Source organism: Saxophila tyrrhenica (genome assembly GCF_035928015.1).
Source record: "Saxophila tyrrhenica strain CCFEE 5935 chromosome Unknown scaffold_6, whole genome shotgun sequence".
NCBI lineage: Eukaryota > Fungi > Ascomycota > Dothideomycetes > Mycosphaerellales > Extremaceae > Saxophila > Saxophila tyrrhenica.
Genome location: NW_027041738.1, coordinates 949,944 through 976,704, shown reverse-complemented (window position 1 = coordinate 976,704; position 26,761 = coordinate 949,944). Strand labels below are relative to the sequence as shown.

At 54.6% G+C, this 26,761-nt stretch overlaps 12 protein-coding genes across 12 annotated transcripts; 9 read left to right on the top strand and 3 right to left on the bottom strand.

Moving 5' to 3' along the window:
- Positions 1-25: 25 nt before the first annotated feature.
- Positions 26-1,720, top strand: LTR77_004453 (uncharacterized protein; the record flags this gene model as incomplete). Its single annotated transcript, XM_064801707.1, has 1 exon — positions 26-1,720. The coding sequence occupies one exon, from the start codon at positions 26-28 to the stop codon at positions 1,718-1,720; it is 1,695 nt and encodes a 564-aa protein (XP_064660337.1).
- Positions 1,721-2,497: 777 nt separating this feature from the next.
- Positions 2,498-3,415, bottom strand: LTR77_004452 (uncharacterized protein; the record flags this gene model as incomplete). The annotated part of the gene is made up of 1 exon (XM_064801706.1): positions 2,498-3,415. One exon carries the CDS (start codon positions 3,413-3,415, stop codon positions 2,498-2,500), a length of 918 nt encoding a protein of 305 aa, XP_064660336.1.
- A 2,442-nt stretch (positions 3,416-5,857) lies between these two features.
- LTR77_004451 (uncharacterized protein) lies at positions 5,858-9,118 on the top strand (the record flags this gene model as incomplete). The annotated part of the gene is made up of 2 exons (XM_064801705.1): positions 5,858-6,206; positions 6,255-9,118. The coding sequence occupies 2 exons, from the start codon at positions 5,858-5,860 to the stop codon at positions 9,116-9,118; spliced, it is 3,213 nt and encodes a 1,070-aa protein (XP_064660335.1).
- Positions 9,119-9,472: 354 nt separating this feature from the next.
- On the top strand, positions 9,473-9,925 carry LTR77_004450 (uncharacterized protein; the record flags this gene model as incomplete). The annotated part of the gene is made up of 2 exons (XM_064801704.1): positions 9,473-9,701; positions 9,762-9,925. 2 exons carry the CDS (start codon positions 9,473-9,475, stop codon positions 9,923-9,925), a joined length of 393 nt encoding a protein of 130 aa, XP_064660334.1.
- Positions 9,926-10,718: 793 nt separating this feature from the next.
- Positions 10,719-11,249, top strand: LTR77_004449 (uncharacterized protein; the record flags this gene model as incomplete). Its single annotated transcript, XM_064801703.1, has 1 exon — positions 10,719-11,249. The coding sequence occupies one exon, from the start codon at positions 10,719-10,721 to the stop codon at positions 11,247-11,249; it is 531 nt and encodes a 176-aa protein (XP_064660333.1).
- A 786-nt stretch (positions 11,250-12,035) lies between these two features.
- LTR77_004448 (uncharacterized protein) lies at positions 12,036-12,773 on the top strand (the record flags this gene model as incomplete). The annotated part of the gene is made up of 1 exon (XM_064801702.1): positions 12,036-12,773. One exon carries the CDS (start codon positions 12,036-12,038, stop codon positions 12,771-12,773), a length of 738 nt encoding a protein of 245 aa, XP_064660332.1.
- Positions 12,774-13,058: 285 nt separating this feature from the next.
- Positions 13,059-14,100, bottom strand: LTR77_004447 (uncharacterized protein; the record flags this gene model as incomplete). The annotated part of the gene is made up of 4 exons (XM_064801701.1): positions 13,059-13,098; positions 13,151-13,323; positions 13,381-13,693; positions 13,820-14,100. 4 exons carry the CDS (start codon positions 14,098-14,100, stop codon positions 13,059-13,061), a joined length of 807 nt encoding a protein of 268 aa, XP_064660331.1.
- Positions 14,101-15,145: 1,045 nt separating this feature from the next.
- Positions 15,146-17,272, top strand: LTR77_004446 (uncharacterized protein; the record flags this gene model as incomplete). Its single annotated transcript, XM_064801700.1, has 4 exons — positions 15,146-16,219; positions 16,270-16,410; positions 16,480-16,792; positions 16,905-17,272. 4 exons carry the CDS (start codon positions 15,146-15,148, stop codon positions 17,270-17,272), a joined length of 1,896 nt encoding a protein of 631 aa, XP_064660330.1.
- Positions 17,273-17,963: 691 nt separating this feature from the next.
- On the top strand, positions 17,964-22,301 carry LTR77_004445 (uncharacterized protein; the record flags this gene model as incomplete). The annotated part of the gene is made up of 7 exons (XM_064801699.1): positions 17,964-20,952; positions 21,005-21,051; positions 21,103-21,398; positions 21,449-21,594; positions 21,648-21,700; positions 21,748-21,846; positions 21,900-22,301. The coding sequence occupies 7 exons, from the start codon at positions 17,964-17,966 to the stop codon at positions 22,299-22,301; spliced, it is 4,032 nt and encodes a 1,343-aa protein (XP_064660329.1).
- Positions 22,302-22,403: 102 nt separating this feature from the next.
- Positions 22,404-23,098, bottom strand: LTR77_004444 (uncharacterized protein; the record flags this gene model as incomplete). The annotated part of the gene is made up of 2 exons (XM_064801698.1): positions 22,404-22,651; positions 22,702-23,098. 2 exons carry the CDS (start codon positions 23,096-23,098, stop codon positions 22,404-22,406), a joined length of 645 nt encoding a protein of 214 aa, XP_064660328.1.
- A 420-nt stretch (positions 23,099-23,518) lies between these two features.
- Positions 23,519-24,739, top strand: LTR77_004443 (uncharacterized protein; the record flags this gene model as incomplete). The annotated part of the gene is made up of 1 exon (XM_064801697.1): positions 23,519-24,739. The coding sequence occupies one exon, from the start codon at positions 23,519-23,521 to the stop codon at positions 24,737-24,739; it is 1,221 nt and encodes a 406-aa protein (XP_064660327.1).
- A 580-nt stretch (positions 24,740-25,319) lies between these two features.
- On the top strand, positions 25,320-26,318 carry LTR77_004442 (uncharacterized protein; the record flags this gene model as incomplete). The annotated part of the gene is made up of 1 exon (XM_064801696.1): positions 25,320-26,318. The coding sequence occupies one exon, from the start codon at positions 25,320-25,322 to the stop codon at positions 26,316-26,318; it is 999 nt and encodes a 332-aa protein (XP_064660326.1).
- Between the last annotated feature and the right edge of the window lie 443 nt (positions 26,319-26,761).

Sequence of the window (26,761 nt, the reverse complement as noted above, 5' to 3'; positions counted from 1 at the left end):
GAAGAAGCAAAGAGCGACGATCATAATGGCTTTTTCCTGGCTTTCTAGCCTCAACCCGATCAACTCTTTCCCGCCATACCACGGTCCCTATCCAGTCGGCACCATCGACGTCGAAATACCCGCCTCCGACCTCCCCTCTCCCTGCGAAGTCCCCGAGGACGCCCAATCCACGATAGCCTTCCGCATCTTCTATCCCTGCGTCGCACCCAAGAGCCACGAACACAACAGACCCGTACGATGGGTTCCGCAACCCCAGCGCCTCACGATAGCAGCGCTGATGAAATTCCTCGGACTCAAAGATCGGACGGCGAGTGCGTTGAGCTACCTGCCCCAGCAATTCTACTACATCAAGCTGCGAGCACATCGGAACGCGAAACTGCTCGATGCACCCACCAGCAATGGTCGGTGGCCGGTCACGGTGTTCAGCCACGGTTTGGCAGGGAGCAGGAACTCGTACAGCTATGTTTGTGGGGATATGGCGAGCAACGGGACGATTGTGGTTGCGTTGGATCATCGGGATGGCAGCAGTCCGGTTCAATACGTGCGAGGGACGAAGGACACGCAGGAGAAGTGCATACAAGCGATCAAGATCAGTCATGAGCCAAAAAAGGAGGTTTACGAGGCGAGAGACAAGCAGTTGAGGATCCGGCTGTGGGAGATTAGCGTAGCGTTTGAGGCGTTGATGAAGATTGATCAGGTAGTGGCAGTGGAGAATTTGGATTACAACACAGGCGCAGACCGGAAAGAGAGGGTGGAGGTACTTTGGCAGTTCGGTGGGAAGTTGGACCTCCAGAGAGCTGGAAAGGTGTCGTGGTGTGGACACTCTTTTGGCGCTGTTACGGTGGCACAGCTGGTGAAGACCATCTACTACTCAGGCGAACGCACGGCGGAAGACGGAAAGCCGCTCATTTCTCCGGACAAGGACGCTGCGATACTGCACCAGATCACGCCCGAGTCGCCTACCCTGCTGCTAGACATGTGGGGGCTGCCGCTTCAATCGCCAGACCAGGCCTTCCTCTGGGACCGACCACTACCTTCGTACGCAGCTGGTGGCCCGCAAGGATCCAACGTCCTCTCCATCCTATCCGAAGGCTTCTTCAACTGGAAAGCGAACTTGAACGTGAACAAGCACATTGTCGCCGCCCCTTCTCGATCGTGGCGAGACTCTCCGGCACACCGTCCAGCGAACGAGAACGGAAAGCCACTACCGGCTTGGACGAGACTGCGGGACCAGTCCCCTGGTCAAGATTCGGGATACGCTTCCCACGGTTCGACATCGCGAAGCCCATCTGCATCACCTGCGACGAGCGCAGATCGTGCGGCACCAGAGCGACAAAGCGCACATGTGTTCTATGTTGAGCACAGTCAGCACTTCAATCAGTCAGATTTTGGTGTCTTGTTCCCCTGGGTTACTAGGAGATTTGCGAAGGCTGAAGACCCGGAGCGGATACTTGATCTCAACGTCCGGGCTATGATGCAGGTCCTTCGTGGGTCTGGTATTGAAGTCGCTGGTGACAATGACCAGGAAGTCCTGAAGCAGGAATCTGGAATTCATCGCTGGGTATCCATACCGCTGGAGGAAGAAGTGGTCGACGCTACTGGAGAAGGAGCGATCGAGGCAATCGATAGAAAGCTGTCCGTTTCCGAGATTCAAGGCCATGCTGCGCCGACCGACACCACGAGAGAAGGTCAGAGAGAAGGTGATGCATTGGAGATGTAGCGAAGCATCTGCATATGATGAGACGCACGGTGTTTGGGGTTTGCTTTTAGATACCCGGTGGGCAGGGCATCAGCGGGAATGGCGTTATTGCATTGCAAAGTCCAGCATTCTGCTGGAGACTACAGTATATACTGCCCTGTATAGATCTGTTCATGCACCTCATTGACTCTCAATTGCTCCGAGTCAGAAAGCATCAGTGCTCACCGCCCCAGATTCTGCCGCTCTGCGTCACTTCCAAAAAGTTCACGAGCTCCTCGCTTTCCTCTTCTTTCCCTCAAGCACCGCCCTCACCAACGCTGCGTTTCTTTGCTCACAAACCGACGACGGTCGACGCACGTGCATCGACCGCCTGTCTCATCACAAACGGCAAATGAGAAATTCGGAGTAATCTTCACCCACAATGCCACCTCTTGCTCGCAAGAGTCAGAGCTCTGGCAAGCTGCCCGCGAGGGCCTGCCGTGACACTCACGGTTGCATTCGGCATCAGAAACTTCAGCGCCGCACGGCTCTTCTCTTTCTTCTGGAAGGGGATGAGTTTGTGCGTGTGGCTATGGGAGCCGGTGCGGAGATTGTGTGCGCCTGTCATGGTGCGATCACTTTAGTGCAATACGCGGCGTACTCGACCCTTCTGCTGCTTTTGCGCGAAAGCGTGGGTGGTGGAGGGGGACGGTATCATTCGATTCCGATTACTCTGGTGAGGGCGGTGCTTCAACGTTCTTTTTTGCAGGTGAGTGGTGGTTTTAGGCTTGCATTGGGCGAGGATACTACTGACTACTTTTAACTATGTCTACTCGTCAAGTACCCGTACGCTCGAGCTTCGGAGACGCCATCGGTGCCCTCGGTCACTTTCTCCGGCGGCGGACGAGGAGGGGGATCAGATGCTGTTTCGTCGAAGAGGGTATACATCAGATCCGTCCGCATGGTGTACTTTACGCCCGAGACCACGTCTTCGCCGCTATGCAGTAGGCCTCGATGTTGAAAGAGCAGGATGCGTCCGGTCTTGGGCTGGACGTCGATTCTGCGTCTCATGTCATGCGCAAAGAAGGTCGTGGCTCCACCTGTCAGGACGGTCTGGACGTCTTCCGTCCGCTGCTTCTCGCTCATACCTTCGAGCTCGTCCTCCGCGACGACTCCCGCGTCATTGAGGTAGAGGTGCATAGTGAAGTACGACCTCTCCTTCCGATCTGGCGTTTCGTACACCCCGTCACAATGGGCTCTGAAGTACTCTCCACCGACATACTTCAGAAACCGCATGCGCTCATTCGGTCGAGTGAACTTCCACACCTCCTTTCTCTTCGCCGGTCCGACTCCAAAGATATGAGCAGCGTTCTCCAAGCGCGCAATCTCTTGCACGTCGGGCAGATGCTCGATGCGCTTCCAGATTTTGGCGACCATATCTCGCGAATCCCAGATGATCCGTCCGCAGTTGCGTGCGTCGAGAATGAGCTTCTGCTCACCCATGCCGACGTTCACCATTGCTCGTTCCCAGCCTTTGTCTGGCGCCGTGGCTTCGGCGGCGCGGAGGAGGGTGTTGCATTCCTCGTGGCTGAGGACGTTGTCGAGGATGACTGCGTAGCTGTTTTTGTATTCGGGGAGTGTTGTTTTGGGAAAGTCGACGCGGTCGACCGTGATGTTGGGAGCTGGTGTGGCGAGGAAGTCCTCTGGTAGCGGCGCGGGAAGGGAGGCGTCGTCCATAGTGGCCAGTCTGCGCGAGATGTGTAGATCTGCGAGGAGGGTAGCCTAGCAAGATGGAGAGTGCCAATATATGTCTTTTGCACATCGGTGCCTTATTGAGGACTGGCGATCTTCCGGTGTGACTCGAAAGGCGGAGCTTTCAGTGCTCAGCCTCTTACCGCCTTGTGAATGCGGTATCCGTTGGACACTCGTAAAGAACGAGTCACGATAGCATATATGCCAGAACTCATTGTTAAAACATCACTTGTCGCCTAGAAGCCTTTCTCGTTGCCAGATCATGTGTTGATGGGCACGACAAGGCGGCGGCGAAAATCGGGCAAGAATCACCCTTCTTTCAACAACATGAAGCTCGCGAACTTCACTCCTGCTCCATCGACCGCGACTTCGACGTCCATCTTCGCTCTCGCATTCCATCATCTTCCTGCCACGATCTTTGAAAATGAGCATCTTGCTTGACGTCCAGCGCACCGTCGAGAAGGCAGGGCGGGCTCTTCTTCCCACGGCTGAGACTCCTTCGAAGACATGCTACTTCATCAGACCGACCACATGTACCTGACATCTGCGAACGCTGCTTCGCCGCAACCATACAGAGGTCGCGGCGAGAGTGGCGTCAAACATGGCCCGACCGAGACAGCAGTGCGTCGAACATTGACTTAGTACAATCTCGATGGTCTCATGGCATACATGTAGAGAGTAAGGCTAAGACAGCAATTTTCTATACCAACACTACTCATCTCATCTCCTTGCAATATCATAACCTATCGCCTTCATCATTCTGCATTCCACCTTTCTTTACCTTCTAAGATCATACAACGCACGTTTAGAGACACAATAGCTCACAATGACAACCCCTCGAAGAAGTATGCTTGGGCCCATTCACTCAGTGAATTCACAGAGTTGCTTGACTGACCATCTCATAGACCCCCTGCTTGACTCCATCCATGCTCCACAAAATGTTATCCGGCGCACGCAGACTTCAGAAAGGGGGAGGCAAACACGCCCCGGATCAGCACTATTGAACACGGTCTCAACCACGGAGGTCGTAAAACTCCTCATCCAACCCATGGTATGTTCAAGCCGGCACAGAAATCTTGTTGCTTGTTGAGCATGGTTAAGACGTTGCTGAACAACTCAATTGACATCTGCTGAACCCCAGGGTCAATACGATCCATCGGATGCACAGTACTATCAAGATTCTCAGCGACCAACTGGCCGAGTCGAGACAAGAAATAACCAGGGCCACGACACTCAACGCCAACTATATGGTAGTCCAGGGTGCTTACGAAGTCACGCCGCTTGAAGGATTTCCCACCGTCGGATCGGAGACAGAATGGGTTTCTCATCTGTCAGATGCAGGGCAAGACAAGCACAGAGCAGCACTCGATGTGATGTCGGCTCGGCGCATCCAAGAGAACGCCCAAACCGCAGACATCCTCCGCACAACCAACAAGCAGCTTGAAAAAAGGATCGCAGATGTCGAAATGGAGCGGCACTTCTGCCACCAAGCTGCATCCATCTTCAGTGCGTACCTCATGCGTGTCACCATCGGATCGTACAGTGATCCAAAGTTGGCTTATCTCGACCACCTCATCAAGGAGGAAAAAGGAAGAGTCCAAGCCGGTGGCGATCGCTTTCGTTTAGAGAGATTCCTCGCCGACTTCTTCGTACAAATGGAAGAAGTGCGCTGTATCATTGAGTACATGCAGTGCTTGACGGCAGGGATTATGCACCGTTGGAAGAGGATGCCATCGAGCACCTAATTGTCCAGCTTTTCTCACTGCAAATCAACGGTCTACAGCTTCAATGCACCGTGCTGTTTCTTCTGCGCATGCAACGTCGCTCTCAGGAGATAAACCGGGCAGATCGGGACAACACATCTACGCAGCGTGGCGACGATGTGGTTCCAACGCCTGGCAATGACGACTGTGGTACGACTATCAGCGGATTCGCTGCCAGTCTGCTGGCCGCGTGCGAGAGTCGAGATATATAGGGTTGTTTACTCTGTATACTCTTGTAAGGATGGAGCGGTCGGATTGGTCTATTTACTCTTCATGACATGACGCTGCTATGTTCTGCTCTGATGCAGGGTCTTGTCGGAAGATCTTGGTGGGTTTTGTTCCTGCAGCTGATGTAGGGGCTTGTACCTTTCGTCGTTTTGCTGTACTTGTCAAATGGCCTTGATTATCGGAGAACAACCTCACGCTAAGATGAACTGCTTGTGAATGCAACTGCTATCGAAATCAACATCCACCATAAAGTCCTTTCTCATCGCACATTCCAACTACTGCCCCCACTTTCACATGAAACACAGCGTGACGAAAAGTTCCTTGGCAAGGCAGAAGACAACACCAGACATCTTCGAGCTCTTCGCAAACAACAATTCCAAACTCTACCACACTTTCCTCACGTCACTGCTCCCAGTGACAACCACAACCACCCACCATGGCGTTAAACACCTCGCCATCACTCCTACTCCTGCTGCTCGTTGCAGTCATCCTCCTCACCCGCCCCGCTCACGCCTTTGGTGCAGGCAACATTGGCTCAGTAGCGAAGATCGAGGGCGTCAACTGGCGTCATGGAGACATTGAAGACACCTTGCTCACTCTGCTGACGGCACGAGCATGGAGACATGGCAAGTTCTCGAAGATGGACGTCAAGCGTGTCTACTTCGGCAACTGGTTGAGAGACTACAGCCAGGCAGTCGACGTTGGCACGGTCAAGTACGTCTCTGCCGAAGCCATTCGCCTGCTATTATGGGTCCTTGGGTTTATGAGCTTCGGCTATGGCACAGGTGAGTTCGAGGTCACAAGGGACAGGCTGGGCTGCTATCGGCCTGAAGAGCACATCGACAACCCGAAAGATTACGCAGACAACATCGATGCGAGGCAGTACGACAGGCGTCTACGTGGCCCCATCGACGAGAGGCGCGAGCTCAGCATCGACGAGAGGACCGGTCTGAAACATTACATTGCTACGGAAGACATTGGCATCACCACCTCTGCTGGAATGGTAAGAGACCTCTTCACGCGATGCATCAAGCTCGGTCGCCGCTACGGACAGAATGAGAATGAGAAGGACTTCTTCGAGGCTCTTCGACTGTTGGGCACGGCATCTCACTGTCTTGAAGACTACGCGGCCCACAGCAACTACTGCGAACTGGCATTGATCGAAATGGGAGAGCGCAATGTCTTCCCACACGTCGGCCGTCGTACGCAGATGCAGCTCCGGGGTGCTCGTCAACCAGTCTTCCCAATCGTCACTGGCACATTCGGAGGCGTTGACTTCCTTCACTCGGTCATGGGCGAGCTCAGCGACAAGGCCACACAATCTGAAATCCAAGAGCTCGAAGGCACTGTCAAGCAGTCAAGGCGCCAGGACACTAGTATGCTGAAGGAGCTTTTGAACAAGCTACCATCTGGCATCCTCGGCGATGAAGACCACGCCGGGAAAGCGGACCAGCTGCAGGCCAATGCCGCCTCTGCGCAGATGGAGAATATGCACATCTCGCCGAAGCAACCTGAAGCGTTCACTCGCCAGGTTGACATGCTTGCGAGGCAGATCTATCCGATTCTGGAGTTCCACGACAACCTGGTCAAGCACATCTCAGAGGCCATGGAGAAGATCCCAATCCTGCCGGACTTGCTGGAGCAGCTTCAGGAACAGGTCAACGTCTTCGTCTTCTCGTTGATTGCGCCCTATGTTCTGCCCATCGTCAACCAAGTCAAGACTGAGCTGCAGACCGGCTCAAGCGAGGTGATCCAGTCGAGTCAAGAGAAGCAATTGATTGTGTTTCACGACGACTCCTGCACCGATCCAACTCACAGCATGCTATCAAAGGACCACTTCAGCAACGTACTCAACGAGCCATGCGGCAAGATCGCTTCAGCTACAGTGGCATGGGTGATCCCCCAGATTGTTGCATGCTGGGATGACGAGAGCATCGACATCGACCGGACCTGTGACCGTATCATCAATGGCGTCTTCCATCATCCGGCCCTGCGCGATTACGGAGAAGATGGAGCGAGAGATGGACGCTCCGCGATGTTTGGTGTTGTGGAGAAATGGTGGGGTGAGCTCGACGATCGCGAGCGTAACCAGCTTCGTGGTCAGCTCAGCCGCGAGGGTGTTCAATCCGGTCGCAACCACAAAGAGGGCGTTCACGACACTGGCCATGGATGCGGCAAGCCCATTGGCATGCCTTCTTTCGCCACCAGCTCAAGCTCTGGCGCAATCGGAGGTCTTCCAGTTGGAGCTCTCATGGGCGGTCTGAGCTCGGTGATGGGAGGATCCAGCGGCAGTGGCGGCAGTCATGGGAGCAGCTCAATCAGCAACATGGCGAGTAATGCTGTCGGAGGCGGTGCCTTGGGTGGAATCGTAGGCGGCCTCGCAGGCAACATGCTCGGCGGAGGCTTCGATGGCGCCGACAAGCAGCAATACAGCCAGTCTCACCAGAACCGCGATGGGTCGAGGACCGACAAGGTGTTCGAAGCTGGTCATCAACACGGCGGCCCGCATCAGCAGGATCGCTATGGCCAGGCAGAAATGCGCCACACGCAACGTCAAGATGGTGGCTATCAAGACCAGTACTCACGCTACGAACAGGACGGCCGACATGGCCAGACGGGCTACGGCTTCCAGCAGACGACCGATGTGCGTCCCACCCCAGGCGGTGGCTATGCTCAGTGTACCGAGCGCCGCTATGAGCGTCCAGGCGGCACCTGGGATAGCGAGGTACAGGAGCAGCGAGTCTCGGCCTATGGTCAGCAGGAGTCGCATGAAGAAAGGAGGCACGGAAAGAAGAAGAAGGATGACTCTGATTCCGACGACAGCGACGACGACAGCGATGACGACTTTGAGAAGAAGCAGAAGAAGATGCGGAAGAAGGAGGAGAAGAGGATGCGGAAGCAGCGCGAGGATTCCGATTCGGACGAAAGGCGCGGTGGTGGAAGAAGGCGCAGTCATGGCAGCAGTGGGGGTGGAAGCCCAAGGCACGAGCGTAGGGGTAGTGGAGGAGGTGGGAGAGGAGGTAGGGGTAGTCGTCCCGGAAGCGGTGGTGGGCGGAACGACGGCGGATTCGGCGGCTTTCTCGGGGACATGCTTGGGGGAGGTGGAGGAGGTGGAGGTCATGGTGGACGAGGCGGGCATCGTGGCGGTGGAGGAGGGGGAGGTGGAAGAGGGCATCGAGGTGAGTCGACAGACATTGAGTATAACGAGTTTGAGGCACCCGATAACCGAGTGCAGGCCACTGAGCAACGGCCGGAATACGAGGTTGGCGCTGAGCACGGAGGGTCGAGCTACGGTCAGGAAGACCCGCATCGACAAACAGCGTTCCAACAGCCACCGGATGAGCAGCCGTCCTTCGACACCCGGACGACTTATGGAGAGCAGTCGTACGGCGAGCAACGTCCGTACGAGCAGGCTTCGTACAATGCACCGGAGCAATACGGCCAACAATATGCCTATCGAGACTACGAACAGCAGTCATGGAACGATCAGCAGACTTACACCCAACAGCCATCATACGGCGAGCAGCAATCTTACGGTGCTTACAGCGAGCAGCAGCAGTCTCAGTGTGGTGTTGACTCGAACGAGTATCGCGGAGAAGGCGGATACGATCAAGGAGACGACAGGTACGGTGGAACAGGTTACGGGCAGAGCGGACATGGCGATGACGATGGCTACAGTGGCGAGCGACGCTACTAGGGTGAGCATGGCATGAAGTGATGACTTGCGACGACTGAATGGTGCTATGACTGGCTCTGCGTGTTTTCATGATGAAGCGTAGCTGTTTAGAGAGGCAGAACTCTTGCTATACGGCTGATGATATCCTCCCAATCCAAAAATTCTCATTTTGGCATTTAAGCTGCTTTCCCAAGCCACCACTGCACCAGTTTATCGAAAGCTGGGCGCTGACTGTTCGATGCTGACTGTACGTTCAAGATCGCTAAGACATTAGGTCACACCTCACAACCATACAATAGGTGAGCCGACTCGTCGAAACGTCGCTCATCGAAGATACGCTCTCACCATTTCAACGGACAAGGTAACATAGCTATAATGTCCACCGACTCCAACCCGGCCGTCGCGGCGATCCAGGACAACCTCCACCTCATCTTCGAAGAAGCCGACGCCACGAAACGTCGTGCAGCCATCGAGCAACTATGGGCGAATTCTGAAGATGCCGTCTTCGTCGACCCCGAACGCATCTGGCGCGGGCACGATGAGATTGATCAATGCATCACTTCGCTTGTGGAGAAGTTCAAGGGGTGGGTGTTTGTTGAGATTGGTATGCGTTTGCTTTTCCCCATGACTCTGATAGATTGTGGTGTGCTGATTGTTGATGCAGGCGATGCGCAGCTCCTACCAGAGAAGGGACCGGATGGCGGTATGCAGGTCGTGAGGCAGGCGTGGGGCTATGGTCCACCAGGCGAGGAGCCGAAGGTGAAAGGGCAGGATGTTGCTACGTTGGTTGAGGGGAAGATTCAGATGTTGGTTGCGATTCTTGAGTAGATGCGAGGATGGAGGAAGAACACTCGACGTTAGAGGAGATCGAAGTATGTTTCTGAATGAGATGTGGGCATTGCTCTACTTCCTCTGCCCTCGCTCTTCCCGTCAAGAGACAAGGCAACAGCTACCTGTAGCTAAGCTCGAGTGGGCGGTGCGCCAGTGCAACGGGAAGATGCTTATTGGGATTATCTCATTGGGCCATTCACCTACTTGCAGAGACGCCGTGGCATCCATGGAGGCGACGATGGATATCGACATCGATGCGGCGTAGAATTCTGAAAAGGTAGGAACGTGATCATCTACGCCGCATCGATGTCGCTCTTGCCTGTTTCTAGGTCCGGCGCCCAGATGTGTGCTCTCGCCTCCCTTCCCGGTGTAAAAATGTCACTGACCCTTCCACTGCGCGCAATCGAAAAAACCACGCTGCATGCAGGACTCCGAGAACTGCCCTGGCTTCCATAAGCCATCCTCGGAAGTCGGCAACGCCTCCACGTGGCATGCACTATGGACAGAGATATGTGGAAGCTGGTAGACGACCGAGGACATGGCGAACATGCTCTCAGTGAATGAGAAGCTCGGGTTTCGTATGAAATTGAAAGACATGCTGATGCTTAGATTCAGTGAGAGTGCAGGGAGGACAGACATCTTCTTGAAACAGCTGCAGGATGTTGCCAAACGCAGCCATTGGTGAATGAAGGCCTCATCAATACCAACTATTCACTGACCTCCTTGCGTAGCATTGCGCCTGAGCCGCGAAACCCTCTAAGCTCTCCTACCTCTTCACCAAACCAGCGCGATGTCCAACATCAAAGCGAGCAACCCTACAGAGGCGGTCAGAAGCAGAGTAAGAGGCCGCTACAACGACGGCGAGAAGTCGTACGACATGACAGAACAACATCGGAAGGCACTCAAAGATGAGAGTCGAGCCGCGAGAGATCCTCGAGGTCTTTGGGCTGAGTGGGCCATGAGCGAGTTTGGCATTGTCGCAGGCCAGGGCTGGCCAGCCGCAGAAATCGTTGAACAGATTATGAAACACGATAAGAACAAGCCACGGTTGGAGATGCTGTACTGGCTGAAGCTGAGGCGGACTGATATGCTGTGGGCCTTGAAGATCGTGTACCAATGGGTGGTACAGACTGCTGGACGATTCGAGGGCAACGAATTTGCCGACCATTATGTCAGTCGAGCGCAGGCAGCTCTTGCAGCTGTCAAGAATGGCGAGGCGGGGAATTTGAGTGACAAGGATCTAACACAGAAGTTCTGGGAGGCCTACGGGTGTGCGTATTGGGTCCGGCGGTGGGAACAAAACGGTGAGGTGGATATTTGATCGTTCAGTTCGTCTTGGACGGTACCACCGTATCAGTGAGGCTGTAGTGCCTGCTGATGAGGCACAGCCATCCCAACGCCGAATCATGGATGGACTGGGCTTTGCTGCCAGTATCAGGTCAAGCACCGGTACACGTTCCTATGAACCAGTGGTTGGTCCTCCAGCTTAATCACCCATGGCAAGGAGTTGAGATGGAATGGTCGTGGTGAGAATGATATGTGCACAGCCTCAGAGGGCCATATCAAACTCCTTCTGTAGAATGTATGCCTGTGACACCGGCGACACCGTAATTCGCATTCCACATGTACGTAGGCATGCTCGACTGGTTCTTGCGGAGAAGAGACGTGGTGAAGATAGGGTTAAGCTTCCCCACGGATGAGTTGCACGTGATCGTCGCTGGAGCCACATTCTCGAGCTGATGACGAGATTGCGCCCGCTTGATCCACCGAGCTATACCTATTACGATCAATCGAACGGCACGATTCACTGGTCGTTGCCGGCTCAGCCTCCAGATCGCCAAACAATCAATGCTTGTTGGCTGCATCGAAGGCTAAGGCACTGCACAGCACTTGGCGGAGGCGAAGTAAATGAGATCATTATAAGGACGCTGGTGGCGCTTTCTGCATCTTTCAAGTTTCTAAGGCAATCAACGACAACATCACTCATACGGAGCAAAATAGCCGGTCGCCTGATATTGACCTACATACACTCCCTTGAGACCTCTGAGCAGCAGGAAACCCACGGCAACATCAAACACTTCTGGCCAACACCTAGGAATCCACCATTATGAGGGCGTCACAAGCTATCTTCCTCCTCCTGACCCTGGTCACATCCATCCACGCCTTCGCGCTCCCGGACGCCTTCGACGCAAGCGGCGAGAAGTTCTCAGACCTTTGGAAACGTAGAGGCGGTGGGGGTGGTCGCGGGGGTGGCGGGTTTTCCTCAGGCGGCGGCCGAAGCAGCGGAGGCTCAAGTGGCGGCCGTCCACCATCAACACGCGGCAACTCCAACACCGGTGGACGCACCAGCGGCGGCTCAGGACCCCAACCTCGCTCCTACCCATCTGGCAACTACTATGGCGGCGGTGCGCGAGTGCCCTACCGAGCCGGCGGCCGATCACCAGGCGGTGTCGCACCCGTCTTCCTCGGCGCAGGCGCTCTAGCGTTCTTCCCTGGCATCTGGCTCTACGGCGCATACCGCTACAACTACGATGGAGAATACGACTACCACAACCGGACCAGCGGCAGGAACGAGAGCCGACCGGTGGAGTGCCTGTGCGGCCGCTACCAGGAGTGTGGGTGCAATCAGAATAACAACTTCGATTATCTTACCGCCGTGGCCAACAACAACTCGATCTCGCGCGTGGCGAATGTGGACGGCGAGCAGACGCTCGTGATCAACGGTACGCTACCGAATGGAACAACGGTCGACAGTGCGGCGGGAAGCTACAGGCAGAATTTGGCGGAGATGAGTGGGTATTGGGTCGCGGCGGGGATTGTGGTGTATGCGGTGTGGTTTATTTAAGATGTTTGCAGTTTCGGGGGATGTTGCTTGGAAAGCGATCATTGTGGAGGGTGTGTCTTTGATAGCAAAGTCCTGAATGGTGGCGATGTTGTCATGGAAGCAGGATCACCAATACCGAAACCTATCAGAACTGAAACAACTTGTGTCCTCATTCACTATCCTCTACCAAATCGCCTCATCCAACTCAACGGCTCCCGATCTATCCACGGCCTAATGGCATCCGTAAACATCGTACAGTGGGAGCCCTAAAGGGATGAGCATGAAGTCTGAATGATACATTATCTCTTATGTTGCAGTCAGAGGCTTTTGGGCCCAGACTACGCCTCTAAGATCAGAGTCAGGAGTTGCCATGGGTTGCCTTGGGATCTCGAACTTACATATAGTAGTACGCATGATTCTTCCGATCGTTCAGCGCCGCTCTGAACTTGGCAATGAAGACTTGGATTTCCTCCCATTTCCACTGCATTACTTTCGTCAGCAGGAACAGAGCCCAGCCTTCGCAGCCTTGAAGGCAGTAGTAGTAGTTCCATTGGCCGATCTGCTTCATGAGCTGTGCAGTACCATTAGCACAAGAAGCGTCGCGGGTCGAGGAGTCACTCAGACACACCTTATCCTTCGTCCAGCCCCCAACCGGCAGCTTATACCACACCTGCTGTAAGTCTCGAAACCCCGCTTCCCGAATCAAACCCGCCATCCGATCAGGCACATGAAACGTCTTCCCAATCTTCTCCCCGGCATCATAGAACGTTTTGCTCCACTCGGCCATCACGTGATCCTCTCCCACCGTCCCATCATCGCTCCGGAACATGATATCCATATCCAAATGCTGGATCCAGCCACCAGGCGCCATGTGCTCGAACGCCTGCTTATAGAGAGCAGGCCAGTCGCCTATCGAACCCATAAGACAGCGTATGTGGATGCTAAAGCACAGATGGGTAAAAGGGTCAGCAAGTGTCTCTGAACTGCGAATAGCGGACGTAGGGTCTCAGAGCGCAGCAAAGTCTTTGATTGAGTCTTGGAGAAACCTTTCACCCATCAGTACTTACAAGTCGAAGTGGGACTTCGGGAAGGTCCATTCATCTTCTACATCGTCGATATTGAAGTAGCAGTTTGGGGAAGCCCAGGAGGACTGGATGGGGCTTAGGTCGATACCGTGGACTTCAGATTCGGGATAGGCGTCCGCGAAGTCTTGGGCCCAGATGCCGGTGCCGCAGCCGACGTCGAGGACGCGGAAGGGGGTTGAACCTTCATCCGCACTTAGTGAAGATGACTTGGTGGGATCCAGGGGAGCGAGATAGAGTCGGTTGTGGAGTAGCATGGTCAGCATGTGGTGGCCGATGTCGAGGGCGTCATTTTGTTGTTCATCGTTGGGGCCCCAGTAGTCATTCTGGCCGGAGCGAAACTTGTGCTGTGGGTAGAAGGCGTTGGTCAGTATTGATAGAGAAGAGAAGCTTCGCCGTGGTCATACATATGTCCGACCCCATTCTTCCCGGTGGCGGAGGATTGTTGAGGCGAGAGATGTTGTGTCGCTTTGTCTGCGAGTCGTTAGCAAAGCTCATGCTGAGATATGGCATGCTTTTCGTTTCGCCGGCCTCTGGGCATGGAGGACTAGGTATATGCTTACAAGTCATCGTCCTGTCCGAGCGCCGGATCCTCGTCGACCTCGTGTGCTTGTGGTGGGACCTGTCGGTCGTCAGTGAACCGTGTCTCACTTCCAAACTCGAGTCAACTTGCCACCGTCGGTGCCCCAGCATCACCCATGTCTTGCCCCTCTCGCAGACCGTTAGATCATTCTCTAGCCCAGACCGGACAGTTCGGGATGATCTTGATGCACGATATCAGGCTATATGTTAAAGGCGTCAGTAGTGTTATAGCGATCTGCCAATATTGCATAAGAACAAAGCAGACCTTCTACGTTTTGGGCGTCTCGACCTCTTCTATTTCACAGCGAACAGTGGTCGAGGTGGAGTCTGACCGCGAGGCTATTCCAACCAGACGGCTCCCTGCAAGCTCACGTGTCTGCCAACGTCCTCTTGACAGCTCCCACCCTGCAGCTTACCGTCGTCTTTGCATCTTTGTGCTTCCTCGCGAGCAGGGCTAGACTGGAAGTGCTCGAGATTGGTCGGCCAGAAGGCTCGCTTCTGCACGAACTGCAGCGGCTTCGAGCACCCCGATTCGCCAACCACATTCACCATGAACCTCGCGTGGAGACAACCATGCATGCAGACAACAAGCGGCGTAGGCTAGCATTGCATGCCGACCGCCGGCATCGTGGAGCTCTCCACCACCGCCCTGGCATGCCGTCCACCGTATAACAATAACCACCCTCGCGGCCGTCGCCCAGCTTGGCCAGCAGCAGCCCTCGTGGCACCATGGCGCTCCTCGATCCAATCCTCGACCACAAGTGGGTCGTCCTCGCCGCCGCCCTGCTGGTATATGTGTCCAGCATCGCCGTGCACAGGCGCTTCTTCCATCCACTAGCCAGAGTGCCGGGTCCCTTCCTCCCAGCCGTGACGAAGCTCTACCAGTCCTACTACAACGGCCGTTACTACCTCCAGATCGAGAAATTGCACCAGAAGTATGGCCCCATTGTGCGCATCACGCCGGACGAAGTGCATCTCAGTGATGCGGAGAATTATGACAAGATCTACTACATGGGGACAAAGTACTGGAAGAGTCCAATTTACTACAATGCGCTCTGTGTACCGCACTCCACCTTCGGAACGCCGCCCAATGAGGTGCACAAGATACGGAGAGGTGCATTGAATCCAATGTTCTCGCGGCAGAAGGTGCTGGAGCTGGAGGGCATTGTGCAAGAGAAAGCTGAGAAGGTCTGCGCAAGAATGCAGCAGGGTGTAGACAATGGACAGCCGGTTGACTTGCATCATGCTTTCAGAGCGGTCTCTGTGGATGTCATCTCAGACTTTGCATTTGACAAATGCTATGACTTCTTGGAACGCGATGACATCGGCGCCACCTTCTTCGAAATGGCAAGAGGTATTGGCCCAGCACTCTGGGCTTTCCAGCAGTTTCCGAGTTTCCAGGCCATGGCTCTCAAGACTCCGCCGTGGATGGCACCATATATGTCTAAGCCGCTGGGCTACGTGACAGGCATGCAGATGGAGTGTGTGCGACAAATTGAAGGCGTCCAGGAGAAGTTGCGCGACAACAAGGATCTAGGCCGACAGACTATCTTCACGACCTTACTGACTGGTGAAGACAAGCCCGAAGGATACAAGATTCCGACAACTTGGCAGCTGAAGGATGAGGCGTACAGTGTCCTGGTGGCGGCCGCGGACACGACAGGCAATGCGATGACCGTGGCTGCGTTCAACGTGCTTCACAACCAGTCCATCTACCAGAAGCTGGTGGCAGAGCTGGAGGAGAAGTTTCCCGATCGGAGCCAACGCTTGTCGTTTGTAGAATTGGAGCGGCTACCGTATTTGGTGAGTGCTTGATGGCCAATATACATTGTCTGAAATCTGACAATGTCCAGACTGCAGTGATCAAGGAAGGCCTGCGCCTGTCGTTCGGCGTCGTCGGCCGCCTACCTCGTGTGGTGCCTCAAGGCGGTGCAGAGTTCAACGGCCACTACATCCCTGGCGGCTACGTCGTTGGCATGTCGAGCTGGATGATGGTAAGCCTCTCCTGACTCCTGACATTTGCAGCGAATTCTCCTTTCGAAACCTACTGACCACCTCCACAGCATCGCGACCCACACGTCTTCCACGACCCCGAGCGCTTCGATCCCGAGCGCTGGCTCAAATCACAGGAAGAGTTCCGTCGTCTCGACCACAACATGATCCCCTTCGGACGCGGCACTAGACAATGCGTCGGCATGCCCTTGGCCTACACTGAGTTGTACGTGACTCTGGGCACGCTTTTCCGTCGCTTTCCGCGCGGGTTGAGAGTTTTCAATACCACGCCGGAAACGATGAGGGATTATGAGGACTTCTTCAGCAGCTATCATCCGTACAGCAGACGCGAAGAATGGTTCAGAGCGTACATGGAGACGAGTGGTGAGAAAGCTTAGCTTACGCGGTAGGCTAGTATGGTTGAAATGCTTATGATACCCAAGATTATATGGAAGTGCTTCTGACTGATGCACATCGGTTAGTACCACCAATCTAGAAGCCATTCGAAGCTCCCTCTTGGAGTTCTGGAAGGTCTTCATCCAGGCCACGTTCTCGTATGGAGGAAGTGAGATGTGCGTTGTCGCGGCTGATGAGACGGAGAATCCGAGGAGGAACATCCCGAAAGCTGTGAGAAGAGTCTTCTGGCGGATAATCTTCTATGTCTTGGCCATTCCCCCGGTTGGCATGTGTATGTCATCCGAGGAGCCGCGGTTGTTAAACGCCATCGACAAGGGTGAGCCTGGTGTGGCAGCGAGTCCATCACGAATGGGGGAATTCCTGCTCTGCCGTACGCCCACCTCCTGCTTCTCCTACCAAACGTACGAATTAAGGATCATAACAGCTCCATCATCAACTCAGTCTTAAATTAGCCGAGATTCAGCCGAGCTTCGGCGGGCTACGTCAGAAAGTGCCAGTGTCTCAGGTCCAACCCTCGTCCCCTCCAGCTCCAGCGTACGGATTGTAAGGATGAAGAAAAATTATCATTTTAACCATATCTATTCGGCAGCGGAGGAGGGCGATGACCAGGAAAACTGCCCTTCCAACTCCACTCAATCGCGACTGACGCTTGGACCACCGCGTCGACTTCACGCTCTTCTGACAACACCAACCCCAATCATAACCCACTCGACACACTAGGATGTACATCACCATGATTGTGTGCCATTTTGCGACTACTGATCGTCAATAAGGTGCAGAGATGTCCACACCGAGAGGCGCGCACCGCCTAAATCGTGCGGGAAAGCAGTCATGCCTCTGAGCTGCCCTCATTTCAACTTCACTGGCCACGGGCTACCGACCGACTTCTGGCTCCCAATGGCCCCTCATCTTATATACAGAGATAACCGGGGCTCCACCCTCGGTGGACTGGGTCATTGTCCATTGCTGGTCCATCTAGGGACACGGATGCGGTACTCGTGTAAGGACAAAGGAAAGGTAGGAAATCAATGGCCATTTTCCCTGAGCATCTCGCATGTCAGAGTTCGTATGGTATCTTTCTTATGACCACGCTTCAACTTGCGCCAAAAGGTTCTCGAATCACGGTCTTGTTGATGCAATGGCTCATTCTCACCAGCTTTGGGAAACGTTCCTGGAGTGGGAGACGAATGCCTTACAGAACAGTCCCGACAGGTACAGCCTGATACTGTCGGATTGGATGAAGGCCCTCAACGACGAGTGGCGAAGAAAGCTGAATCATGACCAGCTTATGCGTGCCTTGGCCAAAGTCCAGCAATCAACAAGGATCGTGCAAACTTACCAAAAGAAGATCAAACACCGAGACCGCGACATCGCCAAGCACGAATCCAGCTCGATGGGAGCTCAGATCCATTGTCGAGGTGCGCTGGAGCATTGCATCAAGAAGAGTTTGGGAGCCCGAAGGATGCATGCAGAAAATCTCATCAGTTACCAGCGCGAGCAAAACCAACTGGACAGAGGTGGCTTTCCAGCAGCTAATAACAACTGTATGGCATACACAACGAAGTTGATTCAAGACAACGCGTTGGCTATTGAGCAGGCTGAGACGCGGTTGGCAGAGTGCCGGACGTGGCTTCAGCAGGCCGGATTGTCCGTTCATGTGAAGTACGGTGGGCGTGCAAAAGAGCATCCGGTTATGCATCCCCAGCAAGCGCAGAGAAGTGCATATGAAGCCCAGGGAGTCGCGCAGCAGCCTCGCGTGCTGAATGTCGACGACGCTGGTCAGCAGCTCCATGGTCAACTTCAGCAAGGGCAGAACGACAGACAGGGAAGCCAGCATTCTGCCAACGACGCTCGCAATCGCGACGACGATGACGGACCCGCAAGGCAGCAACCCGCCAATAATGCTCGCGACGGCGACGCTAATGACGATGATGATGACTATGGCAATAGAAGTGGCAGCAGTGGCAATGGCAATGGCAATGGCAATGGAGCAGGAGCAGGAGCAGGAGCAGGCGCAGGCGCAGGTGCACCCGGTGGCGGCAGGGACTCGTCCCGTAAGGACGGCGGCCGGCCGGACGATGAAGAAGACGACGAGGAAGACGACGATGAGAAGCAGAACGAGGTGCCAGATGAGGGTGAAAACGAACTTGCCGCAAATGGCGAGCCGCAGGAGCAAGTAGCACAATCACCCTTAGAGCCACCCGGGGGGTCGGACGACGATGACCAGCATCAGAACTTCGAAGAAGGGTTCCCTGATCTTTCCGACGAACAAGTCGTCAATCCATCAGCAGATCCACATTTCGAAGAGGTGTCTCCCGCGATTGCTGAAGAACAAGTTCTCACACCAGCAAGGAATCCAGGACGCCGCCATCGCAGTTCTTTCCTCCCCAATGATCCGGCACCGGGTCCACCATCTCGAAACTCAAGGCACACTCAGCAAGCAGGAGCCGAGGCGGCCGAGAACGGTGAACGTAGGAGAGATGTACCTTCTCGTGCGAGTTCTAGCGCAGCGCTTGCTGCCCTCCGGCAGGGCTCTAATCCTGTGCAGCACGCGGGCGCCTCTCGCAATGTCGACCAAAGCATACGACAGCCCGGGGACAGCAGGACGGATAGGCTCACCAAGAGAGATCTCGCTGCACACAAAGCTTCTTCCCCGATTGATGGGCCAAACAACCCTTCTGGAAGAAGCAATCTTTCTGCGATTGAGCACGCTGGCAGCGCTAATGCCAGCAAAGTTTCGAGTCTACAGGACTACTTCAGCCAGCTCAATCACGGTTTATCATCCAGAAAGAAGAGAGGCGGGAGCAGTGACGATGAACAAGACGGTGGTGCAGGACACAAACCTTCGAAGAGGCTACGCACTGGGCCAGCGAGTGGCAATGCTCACAATCAACCACCATCTCTCCCACGGGGTTCGGCCAGTGTCGCAGCTGGAGATGGCGGTGGGAGCCCACGCAATACGACCGTACAGATCAAAAAGATGCCTCCCAGCGCCCGGCAGTATGCAATCAAAGCGCTCAGCGACGAAAACGGACTCCCGGGGGTCGACGCTAAAGTCATACTGAAAAAGGTCAAGGAGTTGTGTGAAGCGTACTCGGAAGAAAGAGATTGGACAAAACTGCCACCCATCACCGAATACTTGACCGCCGACGGGTCGACCAGGGCTGGCGCAGCATCGGATGCACTTTCCAGACGTCTGTGGCAGCAGCGGTGGTTGAAGTTTTGCCACCAAACGGTTCGCTATCATCCGAGATATTCAGGGCTGACCCCGAGTTTCCATAAGCTGTTCAAACGCCTAGACAAGATCGGGAAGCATTTGGAGCCCCCGGACCTGGCGGGCGATCTAGACCCAGAGGCATTGCTCGAAACTTTTCGGTTACAGGTAGTCAAGCTTGAATACCCCATCGTTGAGAAAGCTTGGGAAGCGTACGTGGCAGGACTTGAAGATGAGGCAGACCGGGCATCGATAGAAAGATCATATCGCGAGGTACTCCAAGGTGCTATCGAAAGTCTGGGTGATCCTGAGTGGCCGCCTTCGGAGCAGCCTGGACACAGTCGCGTGGCAGCTCGGCAAGACGAGCCCGAGCAAGGTCAGCAAATCTCTGGGCAGCAGTCTCCCGGCAAGCTGATGCTTCATCAAGATCGCTGGCATGCATTCGAGAGGCGCCTCACTGGAGAAGGTAACAGGCATGACGCACGTCGGTTTGTCAGGTTAGGAGACTGTCTCCTAAAGAGTGGAGTGTTCAGGGACCCGCCCACGTTGCCATTCGATCAAGATTCGGATGAGCTGTTCGAGTCGTTCAGAAGCGAAGTGGTCAAAGTCGTGAGACCGCACGCTGAAAAAGCCTGGCGTGATCGCATCGAAACGGTTCGCGAACAGGAGGGAGGCGCTCGTGCTACGCTGTGGGAACAGGAATGGCAGAACGCACGACAACGAGAGGTGGATAGTATCCCAGAATGGCCACCCAGGCAGCTACAACTGGACTCAAATCTGCCACGCTATCCTGTGAGTAGTCACATGTCCGAGGCGTGGGAGTTTGCGGACGATTTGGGCTTCGACGGTGAAAAGGCGAATGTAACAGGCCGATGGATGTTCATGGAATCTCTGGGTGCTGGGGGCTTCGGGCGTAAGTCGTGTATCGATTGTCGAGTGAATACCCGCAGTTGACGTCCATACAGATGCAGGCCTCTGGGTGAGATTCGACCAAGCTGGGAAGATCATTGGAGTGCGTAATTCAAGCATGAGTACACCATAGCACAAACTAATCGTGAAACAGAGAAAGGTCGTGAAGGAGTCGTACTCGACTCCAGACCCTTGGAAAGAGCCTGTATTCTGGAGCGATCCACTTACGAAGGAGATACCGCGTGATGTGGCGATTCATCAGAAGCTATGCACTGCGCCCAGCGCCCACAACATTGTCAGACTGGACAGTTGGGGCATGTACGCAAGGCAATACATGTACAGGCTGTACATGGAGTACTGCCCTCACGGTGACCTCCGCGAGTTGATAGAAGAGCGCCTAGATTTCAAAAACCGAGAATGGCTTGACCAAGAAGGCCAGCCGACTACTTAGTAAGTTGAAGAAAAGGGTATCTTGCAGGCTGCATTCTAACCCGTAGCAGTTGGTTACCGGAGGAAATGCTGTGGTGTGTCTTTGAGGCATTGGCGAGCGCTCTCTGCCTTCTCCGAGACCAGCAGTTGCCGGGATCGCAAGAGGCGGCTGTCGATCCACAAGTCATCTTTCATCGAGATCTCAAGCCGGATAATGGTACTTCAGACTTACTAAGCACAATGGGGTTCAGCTCACTGACGATGCACTAGTGTTCCTGGGGACGAGAGATGGCGATCTCTGGAAAGGCATGCCTGTGCCAAAGGTACGTAGGACTGTACAGTGAGCGTGGAGCACGACTGACTCTGCCAGCTGGGAGATTTCGGCATCGCCATCGAAGAAAAGGCGCCAGGTGTTCCAGATCCGAGATGGAACTCTCGTGGAATGGGTACAACCTGTTGGCAGGCCCCTGTATGTTAACAATCGTTTGGTTACCAGCCCACAATGTACTAATGACGGCGCAGGAAGCCACAAAAGTCCCGTACGGAGTCGAATCGCAACTGTCTCCATTTTCCTCGGCGTCAGACGTTTTCGTTGTGGGCCTCATCATGGTATCGCTTACAGCTCTTAATCGACACCTACCACCGGCAAGAATGAGTGCAGACGAGAATACATATCCAACCCCCGCGAATCCGAAGCACGGAGGGCGCAGAATGTACTCGGAAAATCTTGTTGAGGCGATACGAATGTGTCTGCCCAAAGCTCCCGAAGACCGAATCGTAGCTGATGCATTGTATACACTGGTTAAGGCCGAAGTGACGAGGCGGGATCCTGAGGAGGGAAGCGTCCCAATGAATATGGTGGAGCCCAAAGACAGAGGTGTTGTCAGGTTTGTGCCAGACAAATATACGCTGTGGGCAGATTGATAGACCGCGTGTATATAGGCAAGATTCTGACATAGCCACGTGTTTTTCCTAAAGCTACTGATCTGAGCCCCAAGCCGCTACATCATTACCTACCTCTCGCTCTCACTTCGATTTGCCGCCGACAGCCAGTTCCACCTTCGCATCTCGCTTCATGTTCGTCACGTCCAGGTCACTCTCGATCGTCTCATAGTCGTAGAAACCGAACGCCTTGTAGAGAAAATTGCCCTCTTTCGACGCTTCGATCCATCCAGGAAGGCCAAGCTTGTCTGCGACATCGCAGCCCCACTGCAACATCAGTCCGCCAGCACCTCGCCGTCGGTATTCAGGATGTGTGAAGCATATGTGGAGGTCTATTCGCCCATGAGTTGGAGCGCAGCGGATTGAAATTTGTGATACGTACGGATGAAAGGTCCGGAGAACGCCTTCGCTCTGTACTCCTTAACCTCTTTGCAGTACCGTTCCGATAGCTCGAACTGCTCGCGCTCTAGCCACGGTGGCGGCCTGTCACCGACACCGCCATTGGTGATGCCGTTGACGTAGACTTTCCAATTGCTTGCCGCGATGATCTTGGCGGACTCGCGGTCGACCACCTTCAGCCAGATGTCGTTTGGGTCAGTTCGGATCTGCTCGGCGTAGACTTCCTGAATCTTGGGGATGTCGACTTCGGTGTTGCAGCCCATGAAAATCTGTCGGATGAAGGGTGGAAAGCAGTCGTATTGTAGAGCGAGCATCTCTGGCAGGTCCGAGACGGAGACCCTTGTGAGGACGAATGGATCTTGGTTTGGAGTCTGTGCCATGGTAGTTATCCGTAGTATGTGTTCTTGCAATTCGTGATACCTTTCGAACAAGTCTGATAGCTGCTTGTGTTACACGCCCCAAAGAATGCAGGCATTAGGCGGGTGAACCCCTTTCTTCGGAAACTGCTGTTGCCGAGTCATCCTGGCGGCACTATCGATTGCGTGTTCACGAACGATTCGATGGCCTGACGTTCACACCGTCGACAGTGTTAATACAAAGGCAAGCCAGATCCTAGGTTGTGAAGTTGTCCGGTCGACTTGATCACATGCTTTCGCGTAAAGGTCACAGCCGCTACTGCCAATGAGGGTTAGTGCGAAATTAAAACGCGGTTTGCACAACTCGCTGCAACGCAAAAATTCTCTGCTTCGGCCATCACATCATAGGTCACAATATCAGTGTGATACACAGTTAGCCTCAACATGGCGCCGCTCGAGCGGAAGCGTCCAGCAGAGGACGACGATGAGAGCAATCTGAAGCAAATGAAATACTCGCGACACCAACCAGAAAATACGGTATTTCCACAGCGTCCACCAGGAAAGTCGGACGTTCCAAATGAGACTTTTCAGAGCTCAAGTTCCCGCGAAGACTACTCTGGTGATCGTGATGATTCTTCGCGGGATACACAAGTTTCTCTTCGCTTTTCTGTCGCAGCGCCAAGTTCCTTACGTGACAGCACTCAGAGGATTGGAGATGGCAAAAAAGAGGTCGAGGAGGACAGCTATTTTTTTGTCGACACAGCAGGCGAGGACAGTCTTGAAGGCCGCAGAGAGGAGGCTTCGAAAGAAGATGGCAAGGATCTTACCGAGAATGACAGCGAGCGTGGAGGTGAGGTAAGCATTAAGACTGAGAGCGAGCACAGCGACATGAGTCTGAACAATAACACAAACCATATGCCTGAACGCGCACGACGTCAGCTTACCGAAGCCCAGATTTGCAAGCCGCTGTTTGTCCCTACCAAAGGCAGCTCCATCAACCGACATGACGACGTCACGGCAGTCGACCCGCCACGCGAAGACCTTACCTTGCAGTTCAAGATGCCTCAAAAAGGCGACAGGGGCGGGCAGTCAGTTGAGGAAGCCGCAGAACAGGTCTCAGAGGACCTGTCTAGTGGAATGGGAAGCGAAGGCTTCACTCACGTGTCTCTCTACTACCAGGCCACCTGGACGGCACGTTACACTTCTCCGGCCTCCGCAGATGCTGCAAAGGGTCGGAGATTGCGCCTCGGATACTCTGGGTATTCTGCCGACCTACAGGCCTTCCGACCATGGGACAACTACAAGCCGCCAATTGGAGCCAAAGCCTTCCTTTGCCGTGCCGTGCCGCTGGATGTTAGTCGGACTGTTCTTGCGCGAGAGCTGATGGGGCGGTTTCCAGAGTCGACCATTCGTTTCAAGATGCCGTGCCCCTTCGACCCACGCGAATTCCGTGCAAGGGATGGGCGCTGCATGATATTGGAGTTCGAGAAGCCAACAGATATCATCCACATCTTCTGTCCGCTGTCCAAGGATTGCGGATCTAAGGTTGACTGGACGGCCAGATTTCACACGTACGTAAAAAGGGAGATGTGCATGGTGTGCAGCGACGCTCAACACCGCTTCGCCGAGTGCCCGGAAATGCGGGCGATGCACATCGGTCATTGAGGAGCAGTTGGATTCGACTCTGTCTTGCCGATTGTTTACAGGTGAGCCATGAATCAACATCGTCAACCCTATCCACATCTGCGCACAAGGCATGATGCACTGACTACGTACAGCGGGAAAATGCTCGTAGACATTTGGACCGACTGGTGTAGGAATCTTGAGATTGGATTGCCTTCCTGGCAGTGTTGTTGCAGCATTGCTGCTCAGACAGGATTACATCTGGCCAGGTGGCAGCAGGCCGAAAGGGGGCCTTGTGGAACATGCAGGGCAGTAGAAGCCTGAACGGATGCGGCCAGTTGTTAGACAAGCACTCCAGACACAAATCTTGAAATTCAATCTCTCAACAAGGCGATCACTTTTATTAGGTATGCGTCCATTCCCATCTGCCGTTTCTGTTTGACTGGCAGTCCACGGGTACGGCCGTTAGTCTAAAGATGTGATGCACCAATAGCGAGCTTCGATTCTACATCCTCCCAATGCTTTGTATGACTTCGACCCATCTTTTGTCTCTCAGTGCATCTCATTCTCCCATCGAGCTTCTACGATAGACCGTTCATGACATCCTCTCAATGCGCTCACCATGTCCGCCCTGTCGTGCCCCTTCACCAACCGTGCCATCCACCTGCGCATCACCCCTCGACCGAGCAACCTGGGGGAGTCGCGCGAGATCTTGCGTCTACTCTCTGGCTTTGGCGAGATCGAGTACTACAAGAACCTGAAATATGACCTCTTGACGATGCCTAATGCGGCGCTAGTCATCTTTCGTGATGAGAAAGCAGCAATCGAAGCATTGAAGAAGAGTCCTATCCGCTTTCGAATGGGGAAGGCTCCTCTGCAGGGATTGAGTGATAGGGTATCGCAGGCGGAGAAGCAAGTGCAGGCGGAAGAGAATGAGAAGAGGGAGGAAAGGCCGTTGCGTAGGGGTCCGACCGGCACGCCTTTCGGACTCGGTGCGCCTGCTGGAGCTCGAGGGATCTCAACAAGTGCTATAAACTCGGCCGACAGCACCTCGCCAGCCTACCAACCCTTCTTCGCGGCCGAGGAGACCACGCCCGAGTCCATCGCCGTCGAATCCAAGCCCCAGCCTCGCCGAAGAAGCAACAGCCAACCCCCACCCCGGCCCATTGTCCAAGACGACGCCGGCGGCCGCATCTTCCAAATCCAAACCAACCCCTCCTTCCGCAAATTCCGCGACCACGTCAACATGGCACACTACGGCGGCAGCTTCGCCATTGACTCCCAACAGTTCGGGCAGGAGGACATGAAGCACAAGGTCCCACTGCTGGGTCTGAGTTGTATGGATTGGCGGGCTGCGGGTATCGAGGGGAGGCCGTGGCATATTATAAGACGGGAGAGGGACTCGGAGAATGCGGGGCCGACAAGGCGGAAGACTTTGGGGGAGTTGTGGGAGGAGGGGAGGGAGGTTGATAAGGGCCAGGAGAGCTCGTGGAAGGAGGATGCATCCGAGGAGGAAGGCGGAGGACAGGACCGGGGGGCGTGGGAGCCGGCGGCTTGGGGAGTGGATGGGTGGGATCCGGCGGGGTATCAGAGTTCGAAGAGATTGGGAGGGCGAGGATGAAAGCGAAAGCTAGAAGAAGCAAGCAAGGTGCCGACGATGGAGGTGATACGGTTCGCGACGTGATCAGCATGGATTGGGGAGCAGGTGGACTTCAGCGGATTCACTCCGTTGCTCGTCTGGATGCGGCGCAAGCAATGGTGCTGAGATCTCGACGTCTCCACGAAACAACTGCGATCCCGGTGCCGCCACCAGCCGCAAGAAGTTCTCTGATTGAGACTCCCGGATGGAGGCCGGCCCCGCTTGACAGTGTTTGGCAAGCGCTTCGATGCTAGATCAAGGTGCTGCTGCGCAACCACCCTGCAAAGGGCTTGAATGGAGCTCTATACGCTGGTGCACGCGTGCATCGAAGGGCGCAGAGGAAGCAAGAGGAAATATCTAGTAGTCCAAGCTGTCATGCGTGAGCCTTTGCGACCTTCTCTGCTGCATAATAGCCTGTCCGTAGA